The following is a 13,608-nucleotide window of genomic DNA, read 5'->3' as shown; positions in this document are numbered from 1 at the left end:
TCACAAATAAGCAACATCTGTGGGAAACTGCGTCATTAACATGCAAACAGGTACTTTAAGAAATGGAAAGAAAAAAATGAAAACAGAGATTGGCATTTGGATGCGTGTGTGACTATGCTATTTTTCTTGACTGTGCTAAGTGTCTAATAATGTTTTGGACATTTGTCTAAATAAGGCTCCTTCTCCACTTCTGTTTCCAAGAAATACTGGTTTTGCCTGTCAAAAAAGCCATTTTTATCTTTTATTCAGTGGCACACATGTTCCCTATGGCACATCCCAAATGCATTCCTTCTCCATTTTCTGGTAGATCCAAAAAAATATTACAGACCATTGAGACACAGTATAGAAGTCGTGAAGCATGTAACAGCACAGATTTTTGCTCTACTGAAAGCTATTTATTATTGCATAATATCAGACCATGTCAAATATTCAACTTTACCATAATTAAAACACTCATATTGGTACCCATTGCCTGGAGAAGAGCATTGTGAAAATCCTTACTGTAAACAGCATCAAAGCTTGCATCAGGTGTCTCACCTTGATGAGTTCTTCCTTCTGCACAAAAAGGTAATGAAGAGACATTTTCTCACTCCAGACATAGTATCTGGAGTTCTAAATAAATAATTTAATGCAGATAGCAACGTGTCAAGTCTGAACATTATCTTAAAAACTGAGTTCTATTTGGGCAAGTATGAGAGAAAATGCTGGAGGCAATTGGTATTGCCATATATTTTATATTTGCTATATATTCTTCTAACTCCAGCTACTCCTGTAACTATAAGAAGTTGCAGAAAAAGTACTTCGTCATTATCTACTGAAGAACTTGGGCTAAAGGTATGAATTCATACCTACTTGCTCACTTTTGTGCTTCTAAATAAGCCTGCAGCTTCCTTCCGTCTTCACATTAAAAACTCCAAGTATTTAGATCTTTTAGAGAGATAAGTTTCATGAAGAATAAAATATTTCAGGATCCTTTTTTTCCTCCAATACCTATTGTTGTTTATAATTCTGTTTGCTGCATGCACTGAAGGTATGTTCAAACTGACCAAACTTCATGGCAGAATTCATAATTGTATCAAACCCATAAATATGCAGGAAAAATCTCATTTGGAGCCTATTTTCTATTGACTTTAGTGTCAACAGATCATTTTAAATTAGGGTAGAAACCTGCCTACTAATCAGAGCACAGAAGAACCTTTATTTTCATTTTACAGTAACGTGACTGTGGTTGATTTTTTCAAATGGTTCCACAACTGTGACTTTGTTCACATTTTAAACTGAATATAAAATCAACGAGGATGATGTATATAGACACATGAACTGTCCTTTAAAATTTCTTCTGACAGCAAGTTTCTTAAGAATGGGATGCAACACACTTCAATTAGCAGAGGTGGCAGTGAAGTTTCTGTTTGCTGGCATCATCACTAGCTCCCGTTATCCGGTCAATGGATAATTAGGGGTTTGCTTTCTTTAAATAAACACACTTTCAAATGCCTGGCTACAGAGTCCTTGTGTAATATTTAATAAGACTTAAAAATTATCTTTAAAAAAGGTTGGTAAGTTAGAATAGATTTTTCGATAAGCAGAATGACGCCCAAAGTATTGTGATGAACTTTTATTAAAAACAATCTTCCTACAGTAGTATGCAATTCTTTAGCAAAGTCAAGCCACCACCCATTGCGCAGCCTTCTTCACTAACACCATAAATTTGATCTTTTCTCTTCCTCTAGTGATCTGCATTATTGGCTGATAGCTGCTCTGCTTATGAACACAAATGCAGTTTTGACCATGAATGCAATTTTTAAGCAGCCAAGACAGCTTTACTAAAAAGGAAATAACCTTCCTTTCAATGAGCCCAACTTTTTTCTAAACCTTTACAGATGGATATGATTCCATGCACAGTCGTTATATCCAGAAACTTCTCAGTAAAAGAACCGAAAGTTGCTTAATGACACAAGTATGATTTGCGATGCTCTGCATGCAGTTCTCTTTCTAAGACTTTTTGTGCTGCTTCCTTTTCCAAACACAATGGGTTCAAGATGCGTGATGTCTGGTTCCCAGCTATGCTTCCATCTGCTGGATGTCATTATGCGCTGAAGATTTATGTTCAACTTCAAATCAAATGCAAGTTTCACACTCTAAGTAGGGGTGCCCACAAACATATTGTTCTTTGGAGAACAACTCTCTGGCTCCATAGATATAACTTGGACAGAGTAGTTACGTTCTTCTGCAGCCCGTGCCCGATCCAGATCCACAAGCCCCATACACTGCTTTCCTAAAACGAGAGCAAAGGAGAGCACAGAACTCTAAAAATGTAGAAAGATTATCAGAAACATCAGAAATATTCAATGTTAGGAAAACACACCAGTAAGTCATCTAAAAAAATAAGTTCCAAATCTACTTAAAAAACTATCTTAATCTGTTTTACTTCAAATAGACAGTCATAGTTTAAATCACATCTGTGATTTGTAACCCTCATTTAGCAAAGATGTTGAGAAGGATTATTAGCTCTATATAAAGAGAGACACATAACAGGCACAACTATTTTTAAGTATTCTCAAAACTTACAGAAAAATATAAATTCATTAATGTAAAAGTCACAGGAAGACAAAAAAATGCCTAGTTTACCCCTTAGCGCTCTGAATTGCCATACTTCTACTCCCTTTATAACCATAACTGTTTTCTTCCTGTACTTTCATCTAAAATCTGAAAATCTCTGGTGATTGAGTATCAATAAAAGACTAAAATACCAAACAGTGATCCAGTGTAATTGAATTGAGACATATGAATGTAACTGCTTATCAACAAAAATACTAAATTAGTAATGAAAACTAATCTTATCTCAGATTTACCCGCAGAAAAAATGAGAAGGATAAATTCAAGGGTTTTTTCTGCTTAGAAGTTTGTATTATGATACAGCCATGCCAAGATGATGGTGCCATTTGTCTTTACATAGCTACTCATTATAATTGATTATTATGTTCTGCAATACAGAATTGATTTGTCAGATCGTATTTTCAGCAATTTGAAACGCTCTCACAAGAAAGATTTAGCACTTCCCTGAAATGTTTTATCACTAGTAGTCATGCAGTCTCAAGTCACAAACAAGGCACAACCCTACTTCAGTCTCAAAGTCAATGATCCTACCTTGTTTCTTGTTCCTGACAGAACTGTACAGTTGAATATATTTGGGGTCTGAGATGAAGGGAAGAGATGGGAGCATTCATTCTGTTTACCATCAGGATACAAGTCTGGCATTCAAAAAACCTCTGCAACTGCCTACCTCTCTCCCCTCACTATATCCTGAGCTTGAGTGCCTGTACCGTCACAAGCCCTGGTATGCATCTGTTAGGTGCCTGTAGAAGTTTTGGGCAGATGGCACAAACATGCCCCTCAGTATCCTTGTATTTCAGAACAGCTGGTGCACATCACACTTTAATATAGTGCTAAGTCCAATCTAGTCTGTCTTTCCACAGTGAGCCAATGGCCAGAAGTATTTTCTCCTTCTCAGCTAAATTCCTTAGCTACGAAAGAAATTCACTACTTTGACTTCACCAACATTATGACATTTGGACTCTTCTGTTGGTGGCTTGGAATTTGAGAGGAGTAGTAATTGGGTAGGAGACAATTCAGAAATACAATAATACAGTTAGGCCTGAAAAAGAACTGTTCAACTCAGTCCTGCATGGATTTATATGTTGCACGTAGAAATTACCAATTTATATAACCAACCAGGACAGTTTTCCATAAATTACTTCTTGTGGTATTATTCTCCTACATTTGGAGTTTCATAGAAAATCACCTGCAGTCGGTTGAACAAAAAGGCATGTACACGCTCCTGCCACTGACAGCAGTACCATTGTTATTCTGAGTGTACACACTAAGGGGGATTTGGGATTGTCCCAACTGGGGCCTGGTTCCCTGGATGGCTCTTAGTAAGACTGTGTGAAATACATGGAGCAGTTCTGTGATCAGACAGAATAAATCAGGCGGGCATGATTTAGTATTGTGATCCTCATAAAACCATTCAGTATGTTTGCACTCAGGTCCCACTGCTGCACATATAGTGGATAAAAAACACGTGTCCAGTGAATATGGGAAAGACAACTTTGTTCATTTAAGAGGGAACTGCAATGCAATCCTAAAATATTCAGAAAGTAGCAGAACAAGCCATTTTGCCATCATTTACAATAGAAAAGAAAAAGTCTCCACCTGTTCATTAAATGATATCTACATAGTTTTCTCAATGCCTGATCAGGCATTGCACAAAATTAAATAAATAAAAAAAATCTCGCCATCGCTGTAACACTGATCTCATTCAATCTTCAGTTATCTGCAAGCAAAACTTAAAAGTACCCCAACAGAACTCCCATAAAACCAGTTTCAAAGCTGAAACAGAACACAGAAATGGGAATGATCTTCTGAAACAGATCAGTATTACGTGGAACTTAAAGAAACAATAACATTCTTTAAAACAGAAAAAAAAATTATGTAGGGGAAGGAAGAGGCATAAGATTTATGTTTGGGCTTTGTCAGGGCAAAGCACATAAAAGTTAAATTTGTGAAAAAAATTTGCAGTTTCAGAGACAGAGAACAGATAAAAGTTACAATCTTTCAAAAAAGTTTTTTGGGTCCTTTTCCAATTTTCAGCCCACCTGGCAAGCAGCAGGAGACAACGTGGAGTGCTACTCTGGTAACTGAACACTGCCCTTTTTTTTTTTTTTTTTTTTTTTCATTTTTTTCAAATACTGTGATGATAGCAAAAGAGCTGACAAATTTATTATAAAATAGATATTGTTATCTCAGAATCTCTATTATTTTCTTTTTGTGCTGTGAGTATAAGAAATACTTTAAAGTCTTCAAATGAAGCTTTTTAAAAACATTATGATTATTTGCTACTACTGCTTTAATATACTTGCAAGTGAAAAATGCACAGTTATAACCTGAGAGTTCCCAGCCCCTTCTGTCTTTTCTGACCTGGAAGCTAGTTTATAGCTGCCATCAGAATATTAATACCAGACAGGAGCAAGAATACTAGTCAAAGAACACTAGAATATTGCACATAATGAAGAAATAGCTTTACTTATTCCAAGTATTTGAAGTGTTATGTATTTTGCTGTCCTTCTGAGTAATAAAATTCCTGCAATCTTAATGATAGCTTCTTGCATTTCTTTTCCTCAGAAATCATTGACACCTGACCAAGAAACTAAAATCTCAGCAATCAATTTACTTTGGCCCTTGATTGCACAGAAATGACCCAACAGAAGGCAGCTGCTCTTACTCAGAATGGCAGGTACAAACCTGAAACAGAACTGACTAACAACAGGTAGAAATTGAGCCATGCACTGCTGTAGCTATAACGTAAGTTTCCCCACAATGAGAAGGCTGGTACCCCAGGTAAGGGGTAAACCAAATTGTATTCCTGGCAAAGTCTTCACATTATAAATATTATCCACTATTAAAAAAATCCCAGAAACCCCTCTGGGTTTTTTTCTGAAATTATGATGATGATCCTAATAATGAGGTGGGCTAAATAGGTTTGCATGTTCTTAAGCCTGCCTGTACCAAAGCCATCCCAACCTCTGCAATTTAGCCTTATTGTTTCCAGCTGGCATTAGATGTTTGGCCTTCTGAGAGTTATCACCAGCAATTACAAGCAGGAGAAAGGGTGCACACTGAAAATCACTACTACAAATAGTCTGTGATTTCTGTGTAAAATAAACTGGCAATAGCAGAACTTTAGTGAACTTTACAAAGACCTCATTCTTTTCAGAGAATGGTGGGAGAAAAAAAAAAGGTGAAGCAATAAAAATCAGTAAAATGCAAACCCTCTTGCATTGATAATTCTGAAAGAAGAAAAGGGTTTCTATATCATCGTTCAGGACAGCAAGAGGAGAAATGTGAAGAAACTCAAATTTTTCAAGTGTGATGGGAAGACAGCAACTTAATGCTCTGTTCATAAATGTACTAATACTTCCTTTATATAGCAAGGTAAATACATTACTAAGTTTACACAATAGCTGCAGAAATTCATACCTATCAGCCTGCGTTCAGGTGGAAGCTGAACAGCTGTCTGATCTGCAAATCTGCAAAGGATCATGTGCTCCTAGAAACAAAAAAAAAGGTAAAAAAAATTCCGTGCAGTAGCATTTCCCCCTTCCAAATAAAGTAAGAAAAATCTCATTCAATGTTTAAAAGTATCAAAAACACCATCACATTGAAGACTATGTTTCTAGAAAAACTAGGTGTGTGCAAATCCTAATTTTGATACTGCTTTGGCTTCTAAAGGTGTGTAAATCAAGTGTTTATAACCACAACCATATTTCTACTCATGAGTATTTGTTTCTTGCTACAGTTACTCTAATTCTCTGCAGCAGCTGAATTGGATGCAACATATACAAGATAGCATCTTCAAAGACATACTGCAGACCAATTTTGCCTTCAATTACAGATGAGCAACACAGCCTTCTTTTAGCACAGTCATCATGGAGCAGTATCTCTGCATCAATAAGCAGCCAAGACAAAATTCTTAAATAGGTGCGCATTTCTCCCAAGCAGCGATGTTGAATCCCAGAAGAATCACCTTGTGGGTCAAACTTCCTTTGTTCTGCCAAATCCATTCAGAATCGACCCAAAAGATCTGAAGGCAAAATTGATCCTGCAGGCAAAAAATACTTGGCTCTGAATGGCAAAGTTTCTTACCTCAAAATGAGCACAAATCACTTTCAAACTATCCCTACTCCACTTACAAGTTTCTGCAGAGGCTTCTACAACAGCTGCTGTTGATTTCTTCCTGTCTTGTCACCCAGGGGTACGGTGCAGTGGAGGGTTAGCCCCACCACCTTACTCCCTGCTTAGATCACTACGCAAGCAGGCAGAATCCCATCCTCATTTGCCTTCAAAAACCACCGCCTGTGCTAGCATAACAGTTTCTCAAAGACCAGCCAAGCCAAGGAAGGCAAGTTAGCCAGATGGCAAGAGAAAAAGCCTTGAAGGTGTAACAATGAAATTAATGCTCTGATGACAGCTGTGCTCTTTGGCACAGCTGCAGTATTATACACAGGACAGAGTAAATCAGAACCATTTTAGAACTATACAACATTCCCAAGTCTCCTATAATGTCATGGGGAGAAAAGAGAAATGGACAACAACAAAAACTGCTCTGCTAAGCGAAGCTTCCGGAGTTATACTTCTGAAAAAAAGACATGTGTCTTGCACCAAAAAGAATTTTTTTTTTTTTTTAAAATTCTTGTCTGATATAAAATGATGATTTTAAAGGTTTGGTTCCTATATCAGATGGAGAAAGCAACTTCACCATCCTTCATATCCTGAAGTAAGGATACTTCAGCTTTTTATTAGGGGGACATAAACATCAAAAAGTCTTCATTTCATAAAAAACATGAATGAAATCCTATCTTCATATTAAATCAAGATGGTAACTCCCTCCACAGTACACTCCATCCAATTCATAAATTTAATAGACATCTGACCACAAAAAAGTTTGCCCATATATAAAATATTATTGCTACTTGATACTCAAATATTGCTAATTTAAATAAATTTATAGTATCTTGAGGCAGGGATATTTGTGCCCAAGTGGAGCTCATTCATATGAAGGTTTTCAGCTTACAGCTCCATAAGAAATATGCAAGCAAAACAAGAACATGTTATAATACGTTTAGGACTTTAACATGTTATGCCCAGTCAGTTCAGTTCAAACACGGCTATTTTTGTAGTACAAAAGAGCTGAAAAGGTTAAACCCACACGTGACTACTGGAGAAAGGAGGAGAAGGAGAGCTACAGGCAACGTGGCTGCTATGAGGAGAGAAGTAGCCGCGACAGGCAGCTTGGGGAGAAAAAGAGGGATTCAGAGCAGAGGGAGAAGATCCACCTCGGCACAGAACCCCTCACCAGCCTTCAGGCATCCAACACAACCCGGCTCTTTGCACCATCAGGTTCTCAGTTCATCTGACTAGAGCAGAGCCAAGGTAAGCCTTGCCACTTACCCTGAAAATCTGGACTGACTCTAATGCCTTGGCTTCCTACAGACATGATCCAAAAACTTAAACTAGACCCTAAGTTATGACTACAGCATTTCCCCATGACACAGTCATTAAATTGTCACATTCCCTGTCGGCAGAAACAAGAAAAGCATTTCTAAAATAATGAAGACAACTATAAACTGCCGAAACTTTGTGCATGCACAAACAGTTAACTTGCTTACTAGAATACCCACGCCTTCAATTCCTATTAAGGTTTCAAAGTTGTATGTGCAAAGTTATTAAGTTTTACTTTCCAGTTCTCCTACAGGGAGAGTGTCTTGACAAACAGAGTCTCAAAATGTATCCTGGTAGAAATCTACAGCTATCATAACCTTATTCTTTGCAGCTATAAACTAATGAATTACAGCATAATGTTCTAATCAAAAAAGTTTTGGAATTGCCAGACTTCTGGATGTCTTTTTAGATCTCACTAAAATGAAAGATAAGAGAAATGAATTTAAAATGGGAACTGGAGGGGGTGACACAGACAACGTGTGGCTAACATATGGCAGCTTTGGCTACTAGCCAATAACCCCTAACAATTTATTAATATGAAATATAAAAACACATATAGCTAGCTGTATAACAGAAGTTATTTATAACTAGGATTATTTGAGGCACCAGGCAGCCTAGACCATTTGTATAAACTCTTACATTATTAAGAGCAGCAATATTTTTTGGCATTGTCCTCAGCCCCTGTGCCCTTCTGCAAAACAAATAATAAAATGCTGGAACTTCTATAGTGTTGACAAACCCCGTGATTTAAACCTTCATGGATTAACAGATTAAGAAACAAATTCACTGAGCTCTAATGAGATTATAGACCCTATCCTAATCTAGGCATCCTTGACTTTATAACTTGTCACCACCTTCCTCTGTACTGTCAACAGGCCTACTTTTAATAATAGCTTAGTAAATAAACTTTTTCTGAACTGAAACCTGAGTTCTTTGTGATTATGTGTTAGGAACATAAATGTGTTGAAAAGAATGTTAATCAAGGGAAAAAATAATGGCAGGCCCAAATCCACTGTGCTGCTTTTATGATCTCAATCTATGGACATTTTTTTCCATGTAAATTACAGAAGTGTACATAAACCAGACTGTCATGAAGATCAGTGTATTACCAGCTAACTGAACTTTCCTATATACGATGGCTGGAGACTTTCTGAGTTTTTTTAATGCCCTCTGATTTGAGGATTAAAAAGGATGATCTCCATTTTCCTATTACGTACAGCATCTTTGCAATGCTCACTGTCCCCAAAAAAGTTTGGATATTAGAAATACCGTCTCTCTCATATTTCTGTTACATTATTCTGCATCTCCAAAATTCATTTCTATATTGTAAACACCAAGACCCTTGTCTAGGATTTGGCATGCAAACTTAGTAAAGTTTCTATATAGCCTTGCGTCTCTCAAATGGAAACATTTGTTTTCCATGCCACATTAAGTGCATCTAACCTTCAAATTTCTGGTTGCTTATCACGAACTAGACAAAGCTTAACAGATCAGTACCAGCTGTCCACTGCCCACCTCTCTGCTCTTGTACTTTTTCACTCCCCTGTTATCTGTTACCGTCATTCTGTCAGATCTGCGTGCCTTATTGATTCTTTCTCGCACTTTCCTCTCAGACTATCTCCACACAGACCCTGGCTCCCCAGGTTCCAAACACATTTTAATATTTTTGAAATAATTTTGAATAACGTTTTTAAAACAATACTGTATAAAATTCTTACCAATGAGTATAAGCTCTTCCTACTCACTATGTCCAAACTTCTAGACATAAATTAGAGGGAGAAATCTAATGTTTATCAGAAAATAATATCTATAAAAGCAATAATTTTACTTAAAAATGATCAGACATTTGCCAGTAAAAACAGTTGTATTTAAGACCTAAATAAATTGGTATCCTGTAATTGTTAACTGATACATACTGAAGTATCTTAGGAATGGCTCACTTATACATTATGACAAAAAAAAAGTTCTTTTGTGGAGAAACTATTTATTTTTATTGAAGAAAAAAAGCCTTTAAAATGGATGGTGCAGAGAAACCAGCACAATGACATCTCCACTACAAATGAACATTTTACATAACACATGCTTCTCCTTGCAATTAAAAGATAACCACTTTGATTTGATTTGATAAGACCACCCAGTGAAACCCAGGAAACTGCACATAACCCTCTAACCCCTCTCCAGCCCTTTTACATACCTTATAGGACAAAATTTCTTTGAACTGATGACTGAAAAAAAAAGACCAATTCAATTAACATCTAAAAAAGCAGAGGTGGACACAAGCAATCATTACATACTTGAACACATTTTAAACAAAATAGAAATATCTGTATCCTACAGAAAGGCATTCAAAAAAACCCAGAAACCATTACAGTTCCAGTTCACTAGAAAAGGAAAAGCGTATTTGGTGTTGTCTTTTTTTTTTTCTATTGTATTATTAATAAAAATTCTCTCTTTAAATCATTATAAAGGCTAACACAGATTTACTGATGATTCCATGTTGTCACATAAATACTTTGTATTGCATGTATTAACCTCTAGACATTCATATATTTTGTTTGTATCACAAAAGTAAGGTGCCTCTACAATGGAATTGAGTATAGAACATGAGCAATATGGGGATACGGGCAGGCAATCATGTTTTATGATCATATCAAATAAGGAAAGAAGAAAAAGCAAACCCTAAAACATAGCTCAAGATAGGCTTGATAATTTTCTACATAGGCTTACGATGTTAGATTCAAAATTTTAGCAAACAAAACCATAATTTACATTCTTGCAGCATCTACAGCAATAAAAGTTTTCTAACATAGTGAGCATTTCCAGCATTCACGATCTAAAAACGTAACTGGTCAAAAGTTAAACAGTATTCAGTCATTTTTAAAACAAGTCAACAGAGAAAAGCTATATGCCTGCTACCTTTAGAAGGCTTAAAATTTTATTGCCTCTTCCTTAAGAATACTTATTTGTTCTACTGTGTCACAGGAGAAAACAAAAAGGGACACACATAAAGAGATGGAAGAATCAAATTGACTAAGAAAAGACTGTTAAATGCGAAGTTTATCAAACTGACAAATTCTAAATATTTACTCTCCACGTACTTCTGTGACAGCACACTTCGATATTATAGTAAAATATGAAAAATATTTAACATGGATATGCAAGATTCCTTTTAAAACAGCATGTTTCCGTTTCTTATTTTAGCAAATATATACCTAAGACAATGTTGTAATTCCTACAAGAATTAAATCTGATTCATCTTGGACATCCAAAATGCAAAGCTCAGCTTTACGGGGGGAAAAAAAAACAACAAACCACCCCACACCACACAACCCTCTTCCCCCATCTAGTTCTCCCTCAGAAAGCTGTTAACCTCTTATCTTCTGCCACTTTATGCTTATTTTTTGTATTTTTTTTATATAAAAGGTATTAAAATTCTTAAGCCTAAAATATATAAGTATGTCCAACATGGCAGCTTTGAAGACAATAAAATATCTACATAGTCCATTGAAAAAGCATTAAAAATACAAACTGAAATACAGGAGAGCTTGTCTACTTGGGAATAAATCAGAAGAGTTTCACAAGCAGTAAACTGTGGTATAAACCAGACCCATTTCTTTAAGCTGATTGCTTACATGTTTCTCCAACATTAAAACGTCAATTCCCCTTCTTACAGTAACTTTCATGAGTTTTCTATTAACTTTGTGATTTCAAGGTAAAAGGTCTGCATATTACATAGATTCCCACATACTGTATCTACTATGTTGATGGTATAAAGCCTTTTGAACTAGGAATAGATAAATCCAGAAAAAAATAACCCAGGAATTACAAATCTGTCTCCCTTTCAGGATGGGTTTTGTAAAAAGAAACAGGAAAAATAAGTTGCATTAAAACTGTGAACCAGTTTAGCCTAGACACTTGCCATGATCTTCAGTTGATTAATTCTATACTCTTTCAGTATTTTCTTCCTTCATTTAAGTTGATATTTTAAAGCTTATCTTGTTAGCTTTGGTTTACCTTCGTGGATATTTAAACTTCACCGTGTTTTGAATGAAGCCATAACAACACGGGGAGATGACAAAAGCTGCTCGTGCCTTGATGCAGTGTTCCATCACCATGTCTGTTGCCACACCACATGCATGCAGAGCCACCTAGAGTGTTAAACACAAAAAAACCCCAAAGAAACAAGCAAATTCTTTACAGCAATATGCTAAATACAATCCTGTTGCAGTATTTTTTTGGTTGACTGAGTTACTTCAATATATGAGGAAATTTTTGCAATGAAAGCTGTTATGCCAAAGGCCTGGTCCTTAGTTCCTCAGTTTTTCATTCTTCTCCTTCATATCTATGCAGAAGAAAATGTACAGCCTATTCCATTAACAAGGGAACCATCAACACTCAACAAGGGTCACTCACCAAAAGCACTCAAAAGGTAGGTGCACTGCATTATGATATCAAAGAAATTAAAAGCAAAGCTCCAGAAAAATATTAAAAGAAAAACTACTTTGGTGATTAGTCAAAAGTTTTTGTCAAGCAAAAAGGACTTAGAAATACGCTATTTCAAATCTAGATTTCAACTTAGCAGTAAGAGAAGTAACAGACATACCTGAAGGTCACATTTAAAGGACAACATTTATGCATAGATTTTTATCATTTGATTGTAAGGTATTGAGTAAAAACTTTAGAAAAGAAACACTGGGGGCAGGAAGCATCAAATACAACTTGCCCCCCTTTTCCTTTTTTCCTCCTTCTTTTCTTTCTTTTTCCTAGTGATGAGCTCTCATACTAAAACTAGAATGCCATTTAATCACAACAGCTACCTGCAAGCACTGATGTGTGTTTGGGCAATGCACAGGTTCTGCTCCCCTACAGGAAGGCACGTTACTCCTGTACTCGATAGATTGCAAGGCAAGGCAAGCAGCTCTTTCCTAGCACTGCCTGTGACACCAAAGGGGCCAGGTGAAGTGGAGGCATTACTTTCTCTGCCTTCTTCCATGTACTCAGTAGCTGAAAAGAGAAGGTCTGGTGCATGCAGATTGCTCTATGTTTTCATTAAACTAAGGACATTTTTGAGGCATGTTTTTCATTTTATGCAGCAGTGCAGATTTGTAAAACTGTATTGTTTTCTCTGCCTTTTGTTCACTTTAAATTTAGGAAAAAGTTTAAAACTTCAAAGCTTAGATTTCAGGGTTCAAAGTTGTTTTTCAAGATACAGAAATTGGAAGATACAAACTTTGCTCTCAGATACAGATTAAAACAAAGACTTTTTTGTTTGCAGACTGCTTGATGTAAGCTCAGCTGAGCAGACCATTAATCATCAACTGAACTATAATTGCACACAGATGGTAACAAACATTCTTGTCTCAAGTAGAACATTAAAAAATTAATAAGAAAATTTCACAATGAACATTTTCTGCTCATATGAATTTAACAAGAAAAATAAAACTAGTTTAACATCAGAAATAGATTCTTAATATCACAGCTATTAGATTATCATAGAATGTAATTATAGTCACTTCCCCATCTATCCAAGCAGAAAACAAAGACCTCTGC

At 36.1% G+C, this 13,608-nt stretch overlaps 1 protein-coding gene across 10 annotated transcripts in view; it reads right to left on the bottom strand.

Moving 5' to 3' along the window:
* Positions 1-373: 373 nt before the first annotated feature.
* GSTCD (glutathione S-transferase C-terminal domain containing) overlaps positions 374-13,608 on the bottom strand; it is a 74,178-nt gene continuing 60,943 nt past the window's right edge. For 8 of the 10 annotated variants that reach the window (XM_054823440.1, XM_054823437.1, XM_054823435.1 and 5 more), the window contains 4 exons: positions 12,073-12,206; positions 10,253-10,283; positions 6,037-6,106; positions 374-2,275 (listed from right to left, as the gene is read on the bottom strand). In XM_054823440.1, the coding sequence (XP_054679415.1) occupies positions 2,139-2,275; positions 6,037-6,106; positions 10,253-10,283; positions 12,073-12,206 (372 nt within the window). In that variant the 3' untranslated portion in view covers positions 374-2,138. Of the gene's footprint in view, positions 2,276-6,036; positions 6,107-9,776; positions 9,817-10,252; positions 10,284-12,072; positions 12,207-13,608 lie in introns of all 10 variants that reach the window. The other 2 variants (XR_008576806.1, XR_008576807.1) reach the window with 2 other exon arrangements.

Source organism: Grus americana, chromosome 4 (assembly GCF_028858705.1).
Source record: "Grus americana isolate bGruAme1 chromosome 4, bGruAme1.mat, whole genome shotgun sequence".
In the NCBI taxonomy this organism is placed as follows: Eukaryota; Metazoa; Chordata; class Aves; order Gruiformes; family Gruidae; genus Grus; species Grus americana.
This window is presented reverse-complemented; position numbering and strand designations above follow the sequence as displayed.